We start from the raw sequence: 20,413 nt of genomic DNA on the forward strand, positions 1-20,413 counted from the left end.
CAGACATGTAGTAATGACTCATGGTGATCTTAATTTGCATTTCACTAATGACTAATGATGTTAAACATCTTTTCAAGTGCTATACATTTTCATTTTCTTTGATAAAGTATGTACTCAAATCTTCTGTTCATTGAGAAAATTGTATTGTAGGCAGGGCACAGTGGCTCACACCCGTAATCCTGGCACTGTGGGAGGCCAAGGCAGACGGATCACCTGAGGTCAGGAGTTCAAGACCAGCCTGGCCAACACAGTGAAACCCCATCTCCACTAAAAATACAAAAAAAAATTAGCTAGGTGTGGTGGCGCATGCCTGTAATCCCAGCTACTTGGGAGGCTAAAGCAGAAGAATCGCTGGAACCCGGGAGGTGGAGGTTGCAGTGAGCTAAGATTGCACCACTGCACTCCAGTCTGGGAAACAGAATGAGACTCCATCTCAAAAAAAAAAAAAAAAAAATTGGCCGGGAGCGGTGGCTCAAGCCTGTAATCCCAGCACTTTGGGAGGCCGAGACGGGCGGACCACGAGGTCAGGAGATCGAGACCATCCTGGCTAACACGGTGAAAACCCATCTCTACTAAAAATACAAAAAACTAGCCGGGCGAGGTGGCGGGCGCCTGTAGTCCCAGCAACTCGGGAGGCTGAGGCAGGAGAATGGCGTAAATCCGGGAGGCGGAGCTTGCAGTGAGCTGAGATCCGGCCACTGCACTCCAGCCCGGGCGACAGAGCGAGACTCCGTCTCAAAAAAAAATTGTATTGCTAGTCTCCTTATTGAGTTGTAACAGTTCTTTATATATTTTGGATACAAGTTCTTTGTCAAACAAATGTTTTGTAGCTTCTTGGGAAAAGAATGAAAAAGAAATTTTAAAAGAAGACAGGCCTGGGACAGTGGTTAGCTGGGTGTGGTGGCTCACGCCTGTAATCCCATCACTTTGGGAGACCAAGGCAGGTGGATCACCTGAGGTCAGGAGTTTGAGACCAGCCTGGCCAACATGGCAAAATCCCATCTCTACTAAAAATACAAAAATATTTTGTGTTTTACAGGCGTGGTGGTGTGCGCCTGTAATCCCAGCTACTCGGGAGGCTGAGGCAGGCGAATCGCTTGAACCTGGGAGGTGGAGGTTGCAATGAGCCAAGGTTGCACCACTGCACCCCAGCCTGGGCAGCAGAGCAAAACTCCATATCAAAAAAATTAAAAATAAAAAAGACAAAAAAAAAGAGAAATAAGAAAAAAGTGTTTCACAAATATTTCTCCCAGTCTGTAACTTACCTTTCATCTTACTAGGGGCTTTCAAACAGTGAATGCTTTTAATTTTTGATAAAGTACAATTTATGGTTCACATATTCTATGTCCTAAGAAATGTAACCTAAGGTCACAAAGATCTCCTGTATTTTCTTCAAGACATTTTATTGTCTTAGGTCTATGCTTAGGTTGATAAACCATTTATACTTAATATTTATATAGAGAGAGAATAAGATAAGGGTTAAGATTCAGTTGTTTTCCACATGGATATCCAAGCTCTAAGACCACTGATGGAAAAAGATTGTCCTTTCTCCCTTGAATTACCTGGGCATCTGTAAAAACCTAAAGTGGGCCGGGCGCGGTGGCTCCAGCCTGACTTGAGCGAGACTCCGTCTCAAAAAAAAAAAAAAAAAAAAAAAACCTAAAGTGACCATATATGTCACATGAGTCTCTTTCTGAATTCCCTATTTTCTTTGGCCAACCTCACACAGTCTTACTTGTAGCTTCATAGGAAGTCTTGAAGTATGACAAGATAAGTCTTCCAATTTTGTTCTTTTTCAAAATTCTTTGGGCTATTCCTAGATCCCTTGTATTTCTATATAAACTCTAGAATTAGCTCATCAATTTCTATAAGAAATTGTAGCCTGTTGAGATTTTAAGAGGGACTGAGTTGAATCTATAGATTAGTTTGGGAAGAACTGACCTAATACTTAGTCTTTCAACTCATGTGTATGGCATATCGTTTTTGGGTCTTCTTGAATTTCTCTCAGTAACATTCTCAGTTTTCAATGTATAGATCTTGCATATATTTTGTTAAATTTACTCATAAATTTTTCATGTTTTTTGTTCCTACTATAAATGACATTTAAAATTCAATTTCCAATTGTTCTTTGCTAGTAATATAAAAATCCAGAAAATGGTTTAGATTTGATAATTAGTTCCAGTAGTTTTTCTTTAGTTTTCTATCTATACAATCATGCCTGCAAATAAAGTTTTACTTCTTCCTTTCTAATCTATATGTCAGTTATTTTTTTTAACCTTATTGCACTGTCTTAGATTTCAAGTATGATGCTGAAAATGATAAATGGAGCAGAAAGTGGTAGTTGGTCTGCTGCCTATAAGGTAGATATTTAAGTGTGACATTTAATGTATTTTCTTTTTTTTTTTTTTTTTTGAGACGGACTCTCGCTCGGTCGCCCAGGCTGGAGTGCAGTGGCCAGATCTCAGTTCACTGCAAGCTCCGCCTCTGGGATTTACGCCATTCTCCTGCCTCAGCCTCCCGAGTAGCTGGGACTACAGGCGCCCGCCACCTCGCCCGGCTAGTTTTTTGTATTTTTTAAGTAGAGACGGGGTTTCACCGTGTTAGCCAGGATGGTCTCGATCTCCTGACCTCGTGATCTGCCTGTCTCGGCCTCCCAAAGTGCTGGGATTACAGGCTTGAGCCACCGCGCCCAGCCTAATGTATTTTCTTGTTTAATTTTTACAACAATCTTACAATGTCAGTACAATTATTTTTATTTATTTATTGAGATGGGGTCTTGCTGTGTTACCCAGGCTGGTATTGAACTTCTGGGCTTAAGCCAACATCTTGCTTGTCTCCTGAGTAGGGGGACTATAGGCACGTGCCACCACACCTGGCTTAAATGTGTCATTTAAAAATTCAGGCCAGGCACAGTGGCTCATGCCTGTAATCCCAGCAATTTGGGAGGCTGAGGTAGGCGGATCACCTGAGGTCAGGAGTTCGAGACCAGCCTGGCCAACATAGTGAAACCCTGTCTCTACTAAAAATACAAGAAATTAGCCAGATGTGGTACCACGCACCTGTAATCCCAGCAACTCAGGAGGTTGACGCAGGAGAAACACTTGAGCCTGGGAGGCAGAGATTGCAGTGAGGTGAGATTCTGCCACTGCACTCCAGCCTGGGCAACAGAGTGAGACTGTCTCAAAAAAATAAAATAAAATTCAGTTTAGAACAGAGAAAGGAAGTACATGAAGGAGAAGGTAGAGAAGCATTTACAATCTAAATGAAAAAGTATACACACACATAAAATAACTTCCAAAACAAACCAACGATTAAAGAAAATCTAACGAGCCAACTTTACTCTTACAGTTTTTGCTACAATGTGGATACGGACTATCTTAAACATGTGGCACATACACATTTCTTAAGACTTTATCTTTCATAGGCTGAGGACTTAGCCTCACTCCTATATATTCAAAATGGTAGATTCAGCATCATGCTACCTACCTGCATTTGCGACAAGCAACAGGGGCAGTCTTCCACGCTCTATGTCATCTTTAATCATTTTCTCCAGGAAGGCAACATCCTGGAACCAAAACAAACCATTAAAAAATGAGGCGCCTAGTATAAAAGGTATAAAATGAAAAATTATTACTTACAAAAGAAGCAGATAACTCTCAAAAGTAATGTCAAATCAATTCTTACTCTTGACAATTTTTCTGTTTTCTCTCATCATAGATGTGAAAATCAAATAGTTTTCCTTGAAGACTAGAAAAATCAGTTAAGATTAAAGGTAAAAACTGTACATATGCAAGAACATTTCTTTGGTTTTAAACATTTACATTTAAATGAAATGTTCTCTCAACTCCCCTATAACAACCAAGAATGTATCTCTACTACTACTCATTGACGTACCTGAACTAGAAAATAAAACTACCTTGAAAAAAGAAATACAAAACTCTAAAATCCATCCCTTCCCTTCATTTTCCTTTCGGAATCATTAAGGAGAGATTTATCACCTGCATGTCTGAAAATAAGCAGCACTCAATCCCACGGTGACAATGAAGAACCTCATTTTCAAAATCTGCCCATTCATAAATCCAGGCAACAGTGCTAACTCATTAAAAGTACTAGCTTTAGAAGAAATTTCTGGTGCTTAATTGAGCTGCTATGTTTCTACTTAAAGCAGGTGATACAGTAATTACAAGACTCCTTTTTTAAGCCAGGTGCTCCTGACCTATATACCAACCAACCTTCATGGACATTCACATATTAACAGAAGCATATATTACACAATGCAAGGATCCAAGCAATACATGAGTAAGCTACTAATTATCTGGAGGCCAGCAAACAGAACTTCAATTGAAAGGCAGTTTCAAAACACAATCCCACATGATTTTACAAACCAGAAGTAAAACTCACCATCTGATGCTGGGATCCAAACATAGTGTTACAGGGTACACGGCACAAGCAGGGGAAGGGCAAGCCGAGCTGCAGGAAGAAACACATGACTTGACAAGAAAGCTCTCTGCACCATTCACTTCAGATTGTGAAAGGCTGTGGCTCTAAGACAAGCCATGATTATTCTAAGAAATCTCTCTCCTTAGGAACTCTTAATATTATAAATCGACGTAAAAGTACATTTAGAAAGCCAAGCCAAAAAAAAAAAAAAAAAAAAAAAGGTGAATTTCCAAGTGCCTTATAAGAGGATATAATGTAAAATTTTCTAAATGAGTCAAGTTACTATCTTTGGTATATTCTAGAATATACCAGAAACACTTTGGCAAACACGGAAACAACTGGGTCGTGAGCATTTTCGTGGGGGTAATTTTGGATTCTTTCTCCAAGTATTCCTGGTAAATAACACCAGCTGAAGGTATTCAAAGAACAGTATCTTATTTTTGGGTCCACCCACACCTAAAAAGTAATAAATATGGATTAGCAGATGCACATTTCTCAAGAGAAGTGAAGTCAGTGTTATGCACAGACACAGTGATTGTCAACTTAATTTTATATTCTTAATGTTCAGCTTCCAAGTCCTTGAGGAGTTTACACTTTTAGGAATTGTAAACAGTTGCAACATATTGTTCTGTATGACTAAGACTTGGTAGCTTTCAGAGACCAAAAATTTAATAAGCACATTTTTCTCCTTAAAGGATTAAAAATTATGAATGTGACACCCAAGTAAAATAAATCATCAAAAAAAGACAGGTATTAAAAGTGAAAATGCCTCGCCCCCTACCCTATAAGCCACCAATCCTCCCGTTAACAGTTTAATACATAACCTGTCAGATATTTTCTAGGTATAAAATTATGTCTTTTTCTAGGTACAAAAACATAGGTATAAAGGATACACACTTTAAAAAACATGAACATAACCATCTTACATATGCTGCTCTGCCAGCTGCCGTTCTCAACAGAACACTCTCACACATCTTTTGAAGGTCAGACTGTTGACCCCAAACAGCCTTGTGTCCCCAAGAGCCTAGCTTGCAGTAGACACTAAGTAATTCCTTTCACGTTTCAGAGGATTATTATTAAACTCCCCATTTTGTACACCCTCAAGAAGAGGACATAATTTCTTGCCACCAGTGATCACAGCTCAGAATCAATTTAAAAATCACTGAGTGTCTCCCAAACATACCCCTGGGACTCCTACAGCTTACAAAAGAGGAACCCTCCAAACCTATGGGTTTTGCTTTCAAACGTTCTTGGTAAAGAAGGTTAACAGTGTCTTATCTCGATGTAGTCCCCCCAGTTGGGCTAGAAGTACCATGAACTTTAAACACAGTCATGCTCAGCCAGGAGCGGTGGCTCACGCCTGTAATCCCAGCATTTTGGGAGGCTAAGGCGGGCAGATCACAAGGTCAGGAGATCGAGACCATCCTGGCTAACACAGTAAAATCCCCTCTACTAAAAAAAATACAAAACAATTAGCTGGGCGTGGTGGCAGGCGCTTGTAGTCCCAGCTACTTGGGAGGCTGAGGCAGGAGAATGACGTGAACCCAGGAGGTGGAGCTTGCAATGAGCCGAGATTGCGTCACTGCACTCCAGCCTGGGCAACAGAGTGAGACTGTCTCAAAAAAAAAAAAAAGTCATGCTCTTTGATCCAGCAATTCTAGACTGACTCTGAAAATCCATCTGAGGACCATAACCCTAAATAAAATACAGAAAGAGCTTTATGCACAGAGAAGTCCCTAACAGCACTACACAAAGAGCAATACCTGAAAATGGCCACGGAAAGCAAGACAATGCAAACACTATTTTCCAAAAAAGCAACAGTTAATTACTATATATTCACTTGAAGAAATACCATAAAGTCATTAAAAATAAATTATACTTTGAAAAATTATTATTAAAATGATATATTCTTGTTTTAACAGTAAGTGAAAAGAGCCAGATACAACCATATAAACACAAACACATCCCCTTCGACTAAAGTCTGGGAAGAAAGAGAAAATGTTGACTGTGGTTGCCCTTGGGTAATCTACCACATATTCTTTATTTCTAAATTCAGTAATTTTTACAAATATGACAAAAGCATATAAGACCATCTTTCTTTTCACTCAACAAGAACAGCAACTAGAGAAATGGGTCAACTTTAAAACTTTCAGGGCAAAAGAAGACTTTATTTCTTTAAAATAGCCACCTGATACCACATTACCTGATTACAAAGGTATTGGCCCAGGCCAGGTCTAGCAGCAGCACTAAGATATATGACAGGCTTCTTGTTATATAACACATTGAAGCCATCCACTACGAAGTCTTCATATCGAGAATGAATGGCAAGCCTACATATCTTTGCAAGTCCTTCTCTTTCCTCTTCATGGAAATAAGCACAGCCATTTTCATATCTGTTAAGAGATACATATGAATATGCTCTCATTTCTAATTGAGGATTGTATAAGTCAACCTTAATAATCATGGAGACAATTCTTTTCTCAAGCTAGGAATTGTCACTTACACCAGGCAGAGAGGACAGGAATGTGAAAAATCCTCATAGATGGCTGACACCTCATTACAGCTAGGGTTACCAAGCAGCGAGACAATAACCCTCCATCCATACCCAATTCCATAAAGAGCAGAAACCGAAAACAAGTAGAGATCAGGAGTTCTCAGACATAAAAAGCCTGAAGATCATGGTTCTGGCTTATTATGAACTAAAGCCAGCACTAGATAACACAGGCATAGTTTATAGCAGAGTCTCAGCCTAAAACATCCAAAGTAAACAAAACTGTCAAAAATGCTAGTCAGAGGCTGGGTGTGGTGGCTCACACCTGTAATGTCAGCACTTTGGGAGGCCAAGGCAGGCGGATCACCTGACGTCGGGAGTTCGAGACTAGCCCGGCCAACATGGTGAAACCCTGTCTCTACGAATTGCCAGCTGTGGTGGAGTGCCTGTAGTCCCAGCTACTCAGGAGACTGAGGCAGGAGAATTGCTTGAACCTGGGAGGTGGAGGGTACAGTGAGTCAAGATTGTGCCATTGCACTCCAGCCTGGGTGACAGAGCGAGATTCCGTCTCAAAAAAAAAAGCTAGTCAGGCTAACTTTTGGTTTTACTATAAGCTGTTGAGGCTCCATCTCCTAGAGGAGGAGGGACAATTTCAACTACAGGCATTAGATTTTTACTAGAACAACAGAACACTGCTCCTTTAATAAAGTTGGGCAAACTTATACTCCTGCTTGGCCAAGTTCTTTCCCAACACTGAAAGTGAGGATCTCTCAAAAGTTAAATGTCTCAAGTTAGGCAAACATTCCTTCTCCATAAAAGTAACAGCTTATAAACCCAATACCACTAGTCCTATGTCTCCTACTGAATCCTTCATCTGTTGTAATTCCTTAATATTACTAGGATTATCACAGAATAAAATGAATTTCAATTTCATAGCACATATTCACCTTCCTTATGAGACAGTTTTCTTTTTCTTTTTTTTTTTTGAGATGGAGTCTCGCTCTGTCACCCAGGCTGGAGTGCAGTGCCTCAGCCTCCCGAGTAGCTCGGACTACAGGCGTCCACTACCACACCCGGCTAATTTTTTTGTATTTTTATTAGAGACGGGGTTTGCCGTGTTAGCCAGAATGGTCTCGATTTCCTCACCTTGTGATCCGCCCACCTCAGCCTCCCAAAGTGCTGGGATTACAGGCATGAGCCACCGCACCTGGCCTCAAGAGTTTTCTTTCTAATAAAACACAAGCTAATATTTTCAAAGCACAGCTGGCCCTCCGAACCTGTGGGTTCTGCATCTGTGGATTCAACCAACCATGATTAAAAAATCTTCAGAAATTTAAAAAGATGGGTGCATCTGTACTGAATATCTACAGACTTTCTTCCTTGTCATTATTCCCTAAACAATACAGTGTAACAACTGTTTCCACAGCACTTACATCATATTAGGTATTATGTATAATCAAGAGATTAAAGTATACGCGAAGATGTGCCTAAATTATATGCAAATACTGTGCTATTTTACATAAGGGATTTGAGCATCCATGAATTTTTTTATCCATGGGGTGAGGATGGGAGGTCCAGAACCGATCCCCCAAGGACACCCAAGGATAAGGGACAACTGTATTTGAATCTAGATCATTGCTCTATCTTCTACTGACATGTGCCAATTAGATACCCCACAAATAAATAACTGCTCACCCTATCAAACACATACGTGCTTCTATTCTCCACCCTTCACATGTGTTAGTCTATTAGCTCATTTAATCCTCACAACACTTCTATGAAATAGGTATTAATACTATCCCCATCTAACAGACCATGAAACAGGCATTGAGAGGTTAAACACTTCTTCCAAGAAGGAGGAAATCTGAACCCAAGTAGTACAGCTCCAGAAAAAAGATCTTTCCGACTATACCCGACTCATAAAATTCTTCAATGGAAACTCATCATGTCTTTACCTGAAAATTCTGCATAGCCACAAGGTGGTATCTGAAAGTATCCTAGTTGTAAGTTTTCTCAGTTTCTCTTTGTCCAGAGTTGAAATATAAGCTCCCAGACTATGTCCCAGCAAAGCCATATGACCTTGTTCTCCAATATTTTGGATTCTATTAAGCAAAGTTAAAGTATTAGAGTCAAACCATAAAAAAGGACATAGAACTTAGAGACACAGAATTCCACAGAAATATCTGTCAGACTTGAAATCTACTTAATGGCCCAGAAAGCAAATGAAAATTCAATGCATATACAGTATTGATAGTCTGGTGAGAATTTTCTCTTTTTTGAGACGGAGGAAAAAAGAAATACATATATATATATATATATATATATATATATATATTTTTTTTTTTTTTTTTTTTTTTTTTTTTTTCCTGAGACGGAGTCCCCCTCTTGATGCCCAGGCTGAGGTGCAGTGGTGCAATCTCGGCTCACTACAACCTCCACCTCCTGGGTTCACATGATTCTCTGGTCTCAGCCTCCCAAGTAGCTGGAATTACAGGCGCCCACACCAAGCCCGGCTAATTTTTTGTATTTTTAGTAGAGATGGGGTTTCACATGTTGGCTAGGCTGCTCTTGAACTCCTGACTTCAGGTGATCCACCTGCCTTGGCCTCCCAAAGTGCTGGGATTACAGGCATGAGCCACCACACCTGGCCAGAAAAATATTTTTATAATTTGAGTTCCAGGACGTAAACATCCCTTTTTAAATTGAGTACCTACAAACTGTTTTAAAATAATTTCCGATTAAAATATTTTAAAAATTAAATACCAGCCTTAAGAATTATGGAGGGTAGAGCTAAGGTAAAATGAGCTGAAAGCATTTTTTAAAGAATGAAATCCTGGCCAGGAGCGGTGGCTCATGCCTGTAATCCCAGCACTCTGGGAGGCCGAGGCAGGCGGATCACGAGGTCAGGAGATTGAAACCATCCTGGCTAACACAGTGAAACCCCATCTCTACTAAAAATACAAAAAAATTAGCCGGGCATGGTGGTGGGCACCTGTAATCCCAGCTACTAGGGAGGCTGAGGCAGGAAAATGGAGTGAGCCCGGAAGTCAGACGTTGAAGTGAGCCAAAATGGCACCACTGCATTCCAGCCTGGGTGACAGAGTAAGAATCCATCTCAAAAAAAAAAAAAAAAAAGAATTAATGCCCAAGTCTCTGCATCAGATAGGATTTATTGCAATAATACAGCAAACTCATGGGGGACTAGGTATTATTTTATATATAATTAAAATTGATTATATAAAATGTTTTATATATAATTGAAACTAATTTCCCTTATAAAGAATAACTGTAAAAAAGAAGGAATAAGTTTACAATTGTTAACTGTAAATAATAAGAAAGAGACAACCTAATAGGATCATGGGTAACAGACAGATCCTAGAAATATAAATGGGTCTTAAAACATACAAAAAGACATTTCACTTGGTTCATAATAAAAAAAAACCCGCAAATTCAAATTATGCTGAAATACCACTTCTCACTTATCAGATTTCTCATCAGAATATCACTTATCAACGATCCTTCAGTCTGATAACGCCTTTGCAGGTGAAAGTGTGGAAATAAAGTACTCTCATACATTGCTGGTGGGACTGCTAAATGCCACAACTCCATGGAGGGAAATCTGGCAGGATCAAAATTCCAACAGCACACACTGTCTGAGACAGCAACCGCATTTTCAGGACTTGGTCCTCTAGACACTTGCTTCTATGAGAACGGACACATGTCGAAAGTTGTTTGCTGCAGCCATGTTTGTAACAGTGCAACATGACAGGGGACCAATAAAATAAAATACGGTTCATCTGTTCACAGTAAAATACATAGCTCTGACAAAGGAGAAAGCTCCTGTGCATTAATATGCAGTGAGCTCCAAGACATAAGTGAAAAAATGCAAGGTGCAGAACATGTGCGCAGTAATTACGTATTAGGGTGGGCATGGACATTTTGCTTGTGTATAATACATATAAAATCTCTCTGGAAGAATATACAAGAAACTGGTAATGTTTGTCTCTAGAGAAGAAAACACGGTAGGGAGATAGAGGTAGGAAGGAAAATTCCCTTTGTATATCGTTTTTTATTATCTGAATTTTGAACCAAGAGAACAATTTCACTTATTTCAAAACATTAAATTTAAAATAATTAAAGAGAAAACTAACTAAATAACTAACACAGGTGCAGCAATTCTTAGGAAGCAGAAGCATAGCAGCAGAAAGACATACAACACTCACTCTTCAGTCCTTCTAGTCAGCACCTCTCTAAGGCATGATACCATAAAAACTACGGGATCTAATTTCAATAAATGCATTCATTTCACAAAATATATATGATATATAAATATCTTTCTGAAAAGAAAAAGGATTATTTTAATATCATATGTAACTCAATGAAATATAGCTTCTTACTGGAGCAACTTGTCAGAGTGCAATCACTACTGAAATCAAGAACATACACTCGAGAAGAGAAGCTGCCAGGTTCATTACCTGGGGCTCTGGGGCTCCTCATCTTCATCTCCATGCATCAGATTCTGAACTAACTGGAGGATGCTCACCATATCTTGTCCACTGCAGAATAAGAAGAGTTGATGGGCTGATGGGAACAGCACACATCCCCCACCACTCTCCCGCTACTTCCCTCATCCAATTAGCGTTACTTAAAGTTTTTTTTTTCTTAAGTAACTATAAGAGAAAGAATGTGGTATATAGTTTATGCTTTTTAAAAAACAAAGCTCAAATTATAAACTGAATTCTGATATAAACTTACTTGTGGTTAAATAAATCTTCTACCTAAATGAGAGTTTCATTTTAATAAATGTCACCAGTCTTTTCATTTTTATTTACTTTTTTGAGACTGGGTCTCACTTTGTCACCCAAGCTAGAGGGAAATGGCATGATCTAGGCTCACTGCAACTTCCACCTCCCGGGTTTAAGCGATTCTCCTGCCTCAGCCTCCTGAGTAGCTGAGATTACAGGTGTGCACCACCACACCCGGCTAATTTTTGTATTTTTAGTAGAGACGGGGTTTCACCATGTTGGCCAGACTGGTCTTCAACTCCTGGCTTCAAGTGATCCACCCTCCTTGGCCTCCCAAAGCGTTGTGATTACAGGCATGAGCCACCATGCCCAGCCGTTTTTGTATTTTCGGTAGAGACGGGGTTTTGCCATGTTGCCCAGGCTGGTCTCAAACCACTGAGCTCAAGCAATCCTCCTGCCTCAGCCTCCAAAAGTGCTGGGATTACAGGTCTGAGCCACCTTGCCCAGCCACCAGTCTTGCTCTAGCAACATTTCTACACATTTCATTTGAATCTTGGAGTACAAGACAGAATATTTTATAAGCATGTAGTAAGAGCCAAAAGTCCTTATAATATGTACTTATATGTTATATAAAATATAATACATGTATAATCATCCTTAGTATATTATAATGCTAGACAGTCACAGAATACTCCATTGCCACTGGTATATCTAATTTTCCTCTTTAGGGATCTTGTCTGTTTGGACTAACAGCCTTTATGCAAGCTTCATTTATTACCAGCTCTTCCCCAAGCTGGGAAACTTGAGATCTGCTTAGAGTGTAACAACATTTTACTTCTATCCAAGATACGTTGCTATGAAATGTTCATTACATGAGGAGATGGAAGGTTATGAAAAGAATTCAAATGGCTGAAGTAGCAAGCAATGGCAAGGCAACCTGCAACAAGAATAACGTAAAGCTATTCCTCGGTCAATGAGAATAGACTAAAAAGATGTTTCCTCTTTCAAAAAAGGAAGTGCCATCAAAACAATGTCCCCAAACCTATTGTCCCCAAGGTGCTGCCCTTCAAGTGAGAGGAGCTCTGGGCCTTAGACACTGTAGAGATTAGGGCAAGCAGGGGCCCCTGAGGCACACTTGGCTGCCTGCCACATGACCTTGAGCAAGCTATTCCAACTCCCCGAGCCGGATGTGATGGATTTGGGAGGCTTCAGACAGTGAGGGAAGAGCGCTTAGCTATGCCTGGCATGCTACTGGTCTTCAATGCTGGGTAGCAGCATTCCTAAGTGTGAATCCTCCTAGTCAGTGGCTTAAGTCGCTGTCATTCTGAGAATTACAGATGCTGCTGGGAATATATCTCCTGGGAAAACTTCTGTAGAATCAGGAGACTAAACCTTATAGCCTTTGGCTTCCATCAGTAGGCCCGGAATGAGGAGATTTTATAGGACCTGCCTCCTGTTCTGAGCTGAGAAAGCACTTCACACCTAGCTTCACATCAGCATTATTCATGCTATGAATAGGAGTGACTGTTTTAAAAGTATTAGTATCTTGGCGTGTTACTGGCACACTGTGATCCTTTATCTATACGTTTCTTTTGCAACCTGGTTCCATTTATATTCAGGTCAAAGGATATTTAAAGGAGTTGTACTGTTTACTTATGTGCAGTTTCCTGGTTATAACAGGAAAAAAAAATAAGTTTGTCTCAGGGAAGCAGGGCTGGGACACTAATTTCAGATTAACTGCTAACGTCTTGGGAAAATTTTAGTCAGCTATTTACTTTTTTGCTACTTTTCCTGCTACTTAAACCATGAAGATGTGACAGATTTGCCTCAGTTGCCAAAAAATAAGTAATTTGACATTTTCCTTTCATTTACATTATGAAAACAATATCTTATCAAATTAAAATACCTCTTAGAATAAAACTCAGTCCACCAAATAGATTACAGGTTTCAACAGTGAATTAAGTATGATACCCCAGTTATAATGACAAATTTGTATATCACTTTGATTTGATAGGGTCCCGTCATGTTGTTCAGGGTGGCCTCGAACTCCTTGACTCAAGCCATCCTCCTGCCTCAGGCTCCCAAGCAGCTGGGACTACAGGTGTGCACCACGGTGCCTAGCTCCATGTATCACTTTTGAGTCATGAGGTTGTATTAAATTGTTGGTTTTTTTTGTTGTTGTTGTTGAGACGGAGTCTCGCTCTGTCGCCCAGGCTGGAGTGCAATGGCCGGATCTCAACTCACTGCAAGCTCTGTCTCCTGGGTTCACGCCATTCTCCTGCCTCAGCCTCCCGAGTAGCTGGGACTACAGGCGCCCGCCACCTTGCCCGGCTAGTTTTTTGTATTTCTTAGTAGAGATGGGGTTTCACCGTGTTAGCCAAGATGGTCTCGATCTCCTGACCTCGTGATCCGCCCGTCTTGGCCTCCCAAAGTGCTGGGATTACAGGCTTGAGCCACCATGCCCGGCCAAATTGTTGGTTTTTAAAAAAATTTTTGGCCGGGTGCAGTGGCTCACACTTGTAGTCCCAGCATATTGGGAAGCTAAGGCAGGCGGATCACCTCAGGTCAGGAGATAGAGATCATCCTGCCCAAAACAGTGAAACCCTGTCTCTACTAAAAATACAAAACTTAGCTGGGAGTGGTGGCGCACTCCTGTAATCCCAGCGACTCGGGAGGCTGAGGCAAGAGAATCGCTTGAATCCGGGAGGCAGAGGTTGCAGTGAGCTGAGATCATGCCACTGCACTCCAGCCTTGCAACACAGCGAGACTCCATCTCAAAATGAGAGAGTGTCTGTATCACTCCCGCTGGAGCGCAGTGGTACAATCACAGATCGCTGTAACCTTGAACTCCTAGGTTGAAGTGATCCTCCCTCCTTGGCCTCCCAAAGTGCTGGGATTACAGGTGTGACCCACTGTACTCAGCCTCTATTAAATACCAAATGGGAGAGGGAGAGGGAGAGAAGCCAGTAGATACAGCAGTATCACCAACTAGCCAATGGCACTTCTGTTTTCTAATGTTATACTGCACATAAGTCTATTTAAATTTGCTATGTGTTCATTAAAACTAAAACCGTAACTCGATGATAAGATACGGTTTAAGGAAAAATGTAGGCCAGGCTAGTGGCTCACACTATAATCTCAGCACCTTTTGGAGAGGCCGAAGGTGGGCGGATCACCCTTGAGTTCCAAGGGTCAGAAGTTAGAAACCAGCCTGGCACAACATGGCGAATAATCCCATCATCATGCTGAAAATAGCAAAAACTAGCCAGGTTTGGTGGTGTACATGCCTGTAATCTCAGCTACTCGGGAGGCTTAGGCACAAGAAAGAACTGTTTGAGAACTGTTTGAACCTGGGAGGTGGAGGCTGCAGTGAGCCCAGATCGCACCACTGCACCCCAGCCTGGGCTACAGAGCAAGACCGCGTCTCAAAAACAAACAAACAAAAATTTACACCTTAACTAAAGGTACAGATCCTCACTGCCACCTACCTGCCCTGGAGTGGGCCTGGAATATCTCCGGATATGAGCTTCTTTCCATTTTCCTCTTCTGTTCTTCTAATTCAAAGAAAAGAAAAAGCTGTTCATTTATTTCATCATACCAAATTTCTAACTCCTGAACATGCAAACATGACCGTGTTGCCTATAACCTCCCAGTGACTGAGGCGGGATTTCAAACACATTTATCACATCTCCCTGCCTCCAGTTTCAGGTATCATTCGAGTTTCTGGAAAAGACAAGAATACGCAAAAAGTTCCACCCACTTCTTGTTTACTTGGTGCTCCATATGACCTGAATATATAATAAGTATTTATAGAGTCAAATCAATATATTAAGTAAATGAAACTCTTAACAGAATTAAATATTGTTAAGTCCTTCCTCTCAATTTCAAAATCCTTAATTACAAGGCACCCTTTACCCAAGACAAATACCAATTTTCAAGTCAGCCTAAGCTGTGTGTGACACTGTGAAGCCAAGAGGCATCTTTAACAGAAGGAAACCGGAGTTGCTGGCTTCACAGCAGGCTGAACTTGTTGAACAGGGTCACCTCTGTCCTGCTCACCTCTGTCCTCCAGCATCTTCATTGCCTCCTTCAAGTTTTTTCCCATTTCAGCTAACGTGGGGTCTGCTATCTGAGAGACAAAAAAAAAAAAAAAAGAAAGAAATTTTCATAATCCTCTATTACCTCTACAACACAATTCACCCAGAAAAATCAAGTGCATCATTTCTTCTGGATTTACTGTAAAATACATGCATGATTTTAAAACTTCCAACAGTACAAAAGTATAACAGAAAAAGTAAAAGTCCTCCAGCCCCACTTCCCAGACGAAGTCGCTGTTTTTATTTTTATTTTTTGCGATGGAGTCTCACTCTGCCACCCAGGCTAGAGTGCAATGGCACAATCTTGCTCACTGCAACCTCTGCCTCCCAGGTTCAAGTGATTCTCTTGCCTCAGCCTCCCAAGTAGCTGGGATTACAGGCACACACCACCATGCCCAGCTACTTTTCATATTTTCAGTAGAGACGGGGGTTTCACCATGTGGCCACGCTAGTCTCAAACTCCTGACCTCAAGTGATCTGCCCACCTCAGCTTCCCAAAGTGCTGGGACTGCAGGTGTGAGCCACCGTACCTGGCCTCCTTTTGTTCCTTTTGAATTTTAGTACCATGTGTATACCTACCTCCCACCCAAAAAGTAAACAAAATAGAATTTAAATTTTCCTGCAGAATTATTATTTTTTCACCATTCATTCTGGGAAGAACCACATGAGGCCAAAACCAAGGACCTTGCCCTTCTTCACACTTGGTGCCACCCTCCCCCTTGACAAGTTACAAGTCCCATGGAGGTAACCACAAGGTCCCCTCAGCCTGGCCTTTGTACACAGTCCCGGGGTACGGGCAACGCGTGACGCACACTCCAGGGCAGCAGGACAACTTGGTCTTTGATGACATCACTTCTGATAACAAAGTGAGTCAGCTTCACTTCAGACAAGCAATGTGGCAGTGATACAAAGACATGCTATTTTGACAAATATTATTATTTTTGAGACAGTCGCTCTGTTACACAGGCTGGCGTACAGTGGTTTGTTTGATCGTGGCTCACTGCAGCCTTGACCTCCAGGGATCAAGTGATCCTCCCACCTCAGGAACCTGGAAGTACAAGCGCTCGCCACCATGCCTGGCTAATTTTTAAAATTTTTTTGTGGATACAAGATCTAATTATGCTGCCCAGGCTGGTCTCAAACTCCTGAGCTCAAGTTATCCTTCTACCTGGGCCTTCCAAAGTGCTGGGATTACAGGCGTGAGCCACTGCGCCCGACCTTTTTGCAGAATTAAAACACACACATTCATTTTCCTTTCTCTATTTTTAATCTCTGTAGTTATTTTTAGGGAGAAAATTCTTGTTGACCTCAATCTCTATGTAGTATGAGTTGTTATAATAATTGATATTACATTATATATATTATACACAATAATACATACAATATTATATATAAGTTAGAGCTCTTTTGTTCCCCTTACTCTTCTAAGTGTGCTGCTTAAAGGAAGAACTATGTTTATCTTTTCGTATTGCTCACTGTATCTAGCAATATCTTACAGCGTGACGTACAATATGTACATATTTAAAACTTCATTGCCTCCTCAAAATTGTTTTTAAGAAACTCCACTCCATTTATCAATATGAGATTCAGAAATTGTTACATTCTAGACGGGACCTAAGGGATCTAGTCCAGAGATTTTCCAGCTGTGTTCTCCTGAGCCGTAAGGCCCCTGGGAGAACTCTGAGAAGGAAAGGTTACGTCAGCAGCTGGGGCCTCCAGCTCCCTAGCAGATCAGCTCTGTTTTATATAACAGGGTTTTAAGTAAAGTTTTATTTGTAAAAAGTTTCACTGAAAAGAAAAAAAAATTGTTTGGGAGACCATGGCAGAACAATCACGTGAGGCCAGGAGTTCCAGATCAGCCTGGGCAACATAGTGAGACCCCGCTTTTACAAAAAAACAAATAATTAGTTGGGTGCGGTGGTGCACTCCTGCAGTCCTAGCTACTTAGGAAGGAGAGGTAGGAGGATCATTTGAGCCTCAGAGTTTGAGGCTACAGTAAGCTATGATTGTGCCACTGCACTCCTGGAACAGATTAAAATCCTGTTGCAAAAAAAAAAAAAATATATATATATATATAGCATAAAAACATCTGATTCTGGTCTAACATTTTGGAGGTGAGGAAACTAAGATGCAGAGAGGTTAAGTGACTTGCCTACGGTCATGGAGCTAATAAATGACAGTGAGGTGCCAAAACCTAGAGTCCCTGACTCCTGTTTCTGGCCTCTATTATATCACACTGGGTCCCACAAGGGCTTACAAGGTAATCATTTAGCCACAACCAAATTTTTAGATAAAATAGACAAATTTTCAAACAGGTGTTTTCAATAAAATTCACCACTTTAACTATGAAAAGGCTCAGAAAGCACTTGAGAAAGGCCTCAGGGCTGACAGTTAGTGAGGAGAATGAGGAACAGATGATGGTCAAGAGAATTTATCTTCACCCCTGAGTCAGCTGGTGATGCTCCTGATGATCCTCACTCCTGTGACACTCCCGTGTGTCCCCTACCATCTGGCCAAATGAAAAGATAAACAGTTTGGCTTGATTCACACCTTCATGCTCCCAACGACCGTCCTGTCTCAAACATCCTCATGACTTTTATCTATCTCTCGCCTAGCACCTATTCAATTACAAGTCAGTAATTCCAGGAAACCTTTATGGATAAAGCCACTCTTGCTCTTTCACATACCCTCTAACGACACTGACGCCTTTTGTCCTAAACCAAAAATCTAGACTTGTTGCTTGACAACGTTGGTTGTATTTATGGGGACAATGGGACAGAATGCTTGCAGTTGCTGTGACTGCCATTTATCCTCAAGATTCCTTACACCCTTTACTGTGAATTGTTTTATAGATGTGCTTTCCAGTATAAATGTGCTCCCCAATTAGATTACAAGCTTCTTGAAGGCAGGGATTCAGACTCCTACTAATTTTGACTTCTCTTTAGATCAAGGATCTAAAGTTGGCTCAATTCTCTGATTGTCATATCACCCTGAAAATCCCTTAGGAAGGCAGCCAGAGAGGGTATCAACATACTGTTCTCTAAGCGCAACACAGCTATTTCTTTCAATAGAATTATAATGTATATTTCCAGTAAGAATAGATAAAACATACCAAGCGTGGTGGCTCATGCCTGTAATCCCAGCACTTTGGGAGGCCAAGGCAGGAGGATCAGTTGAGTGCAGGAGTTTAAGATCAGCCTGGGCAACATGGCAAAACCTCGTCTCTACAAAAAATACAAAACAAGTTACCCAGGCATGGTAGTGCATGCCTGTGGTCTCAGCTACTCAGGAGGCTGAGGCGGAAAGATTGCTTGAGCCCAGGAGGTCAAGGCCACAGTGAGACAACATCATGCCACTGCACTCCAGCCTGGGTGACAGAGCAAGAACTGGTCTCAATTAAAAAAAAAAAAAAAAATAGACAAAATACAGCTCAGGCAATAGGGCAAAACCCCATGTCTGCAAAAAATACAAAAGTCAGCCAGGACCGGGCGCGGTGGCTCAAGCCTGTAATCCCAGCACTTTGGGAGGCCGAGACGGGCGGATCACAAGGTCAGGAGATCGAGACCATCCTGGCTAACACGGTGAAACCCCGTATCTACTAAAAAATACCAAAAAAAACTAGCCAGGCGAGGTGGCAGGCACCTGTAGTCCCAGCTACTCAGGAGACTGAGGCAGGAGAATGGCGTGAACCCAGGAGGCGGAGCTTGCAGTGAGCTGAGATCCCGCCACTGCACTCTAGCCTGGGCGACAGAGCGAGACTCCGTCTCAAAAAAAAAAAAAAAAAAAAAGAGTCAGCCAGGCATGGTGGTGCGTGCCTGTAGTACTACTTAGGAGGTTTAGGTGGGACAATCATGTGAGCCTGGGAGGTTGAGGCTTTGGTGGTGAGCCATTATCACACTACTGCACTCCAGCCTGGACGACAGAGTGAGAACCTGTCTCCACAACAAATACACACACACACACACACACACATATCTATATACATATATAATACGTATACATACACGCAAAAAATAGTTTAGAAGCCATATTGCGTGCATACGCATTTATAAACACTAAAATCCCATGCAATGACAAGATGTTTAAACTGTGAGAGGTACGAGGGAAATGCAGATTCATAATCCCCAGGTGAAAAGGAGTGCACAAGCACTGCATGGACTGACTTACATTTAAATTGTTCTTGCTGGCTAGGCATGGTGGCTCACGTCTATAATCCCAGCATGTTGGGAAGCCGAGGTGGACGGATCACCTGAGGCCCAGAAGTTCAAGACCAGCTTGGCCAACATGGCGAAATCCTGTCTCTACTAAAAATATAAAAATTAGCCGGGCATGGTTACGTGTGCCTGCAGTACTAGGTACTTGGGAGGCTGCAGCAGGAGAATTGCTTGACCCCAGGAGGTGGAGGTTGCAGTAACCTGAAACTGCGCCACTGCACTCCAGCCTGGGCACCAGAGCAAGACTGTCTCAAAAAATTAAATAAAAATAACAGTTCTTGCTCTTCAGGGGGTAAGCCCGGGGGGAGGGGGGAGTGGGTGGGTAGGAAAAGCAGCACTGATAGTTAAGTTTGGGTGAAAAAATGTGAACAATGACCCCAATGCTGTAGACTCTCACGTGTTTGCTGCATTAGTTGGATAATCCAA

At 41.5% G+C, this 20,413-nt stretch overlaps 1 protein-coding gene across 8 annotated transcripts in view; it reads right to left on the minus strand.

Annotated features, from left to right (window-relative positions):
- LOC115895224 (putative pyridoxal-dependent decarboxylase domain-containing protein 2) overlaps positions 1 to 20,413 on the minus strand; it is a 63,615-nt gene that overhangs the window by 29,010 nt on the left and 14,192 nt on the right. For 6 of the 8 annotated variants that reach the window (XR_004055420.1, XR_004055421.1, XM_030924942.1 and 3 more), the window contains 7 exons: positions 15,736 to 15,805; positions 15,165 to 15,230; positions 11,407 to 11,487; positions 8,887 to 9,033; positions 6,644 to 6,833; positions 4,402 to 4,470; positions 3,487 to 3,565 (listed from right to left, as the gene is read on the minus strand). Coding sequence is in view for 6 of the 8 variants with exons in the window: in XM_030924942.1 (XP_030780802.1) it covers positions 3,487 to 3,565; positions 4,402 to 4,470; positions 6,644 to 6,833; positions 8,887 to 9,033; positions 11,407 to 11,477 (556 nt within the window). In the remaining 2 variants the exon portion in view is untranslated. The remainder of the gene's footprint in view (positions 1 to 3,486; positions 3,566 to 4,401; positions 4,471 to 6,643; positions 6,834 to 8,886; positions 9,034 to 11,406; positions 11,488 to 15,164; positions 15,231 to 15,735; positions 15,806 to 20,413) is intronic. The other 2 variants (XM_030924940.1, XM_030924943.1) reach the window with 1 other exon arrangement.

The sequence above is a fragment of the Rhinopithecus roxellana genome, chromosome 20 (assembly GCF_007565055.1).
Source record: "Rhinopithecus roxellana isolate Shanxi Qingling chromosome 20, ASM756505v1, whole genome shotgun sequence".
Taxonomy (NCBI): domain Eukaryota; kingdom Metazoa; phylum Chordata; class Mammalia; order Primates; family Cercopithecidae; genus Rhinopithecus; species Rhinopithecus roxellana.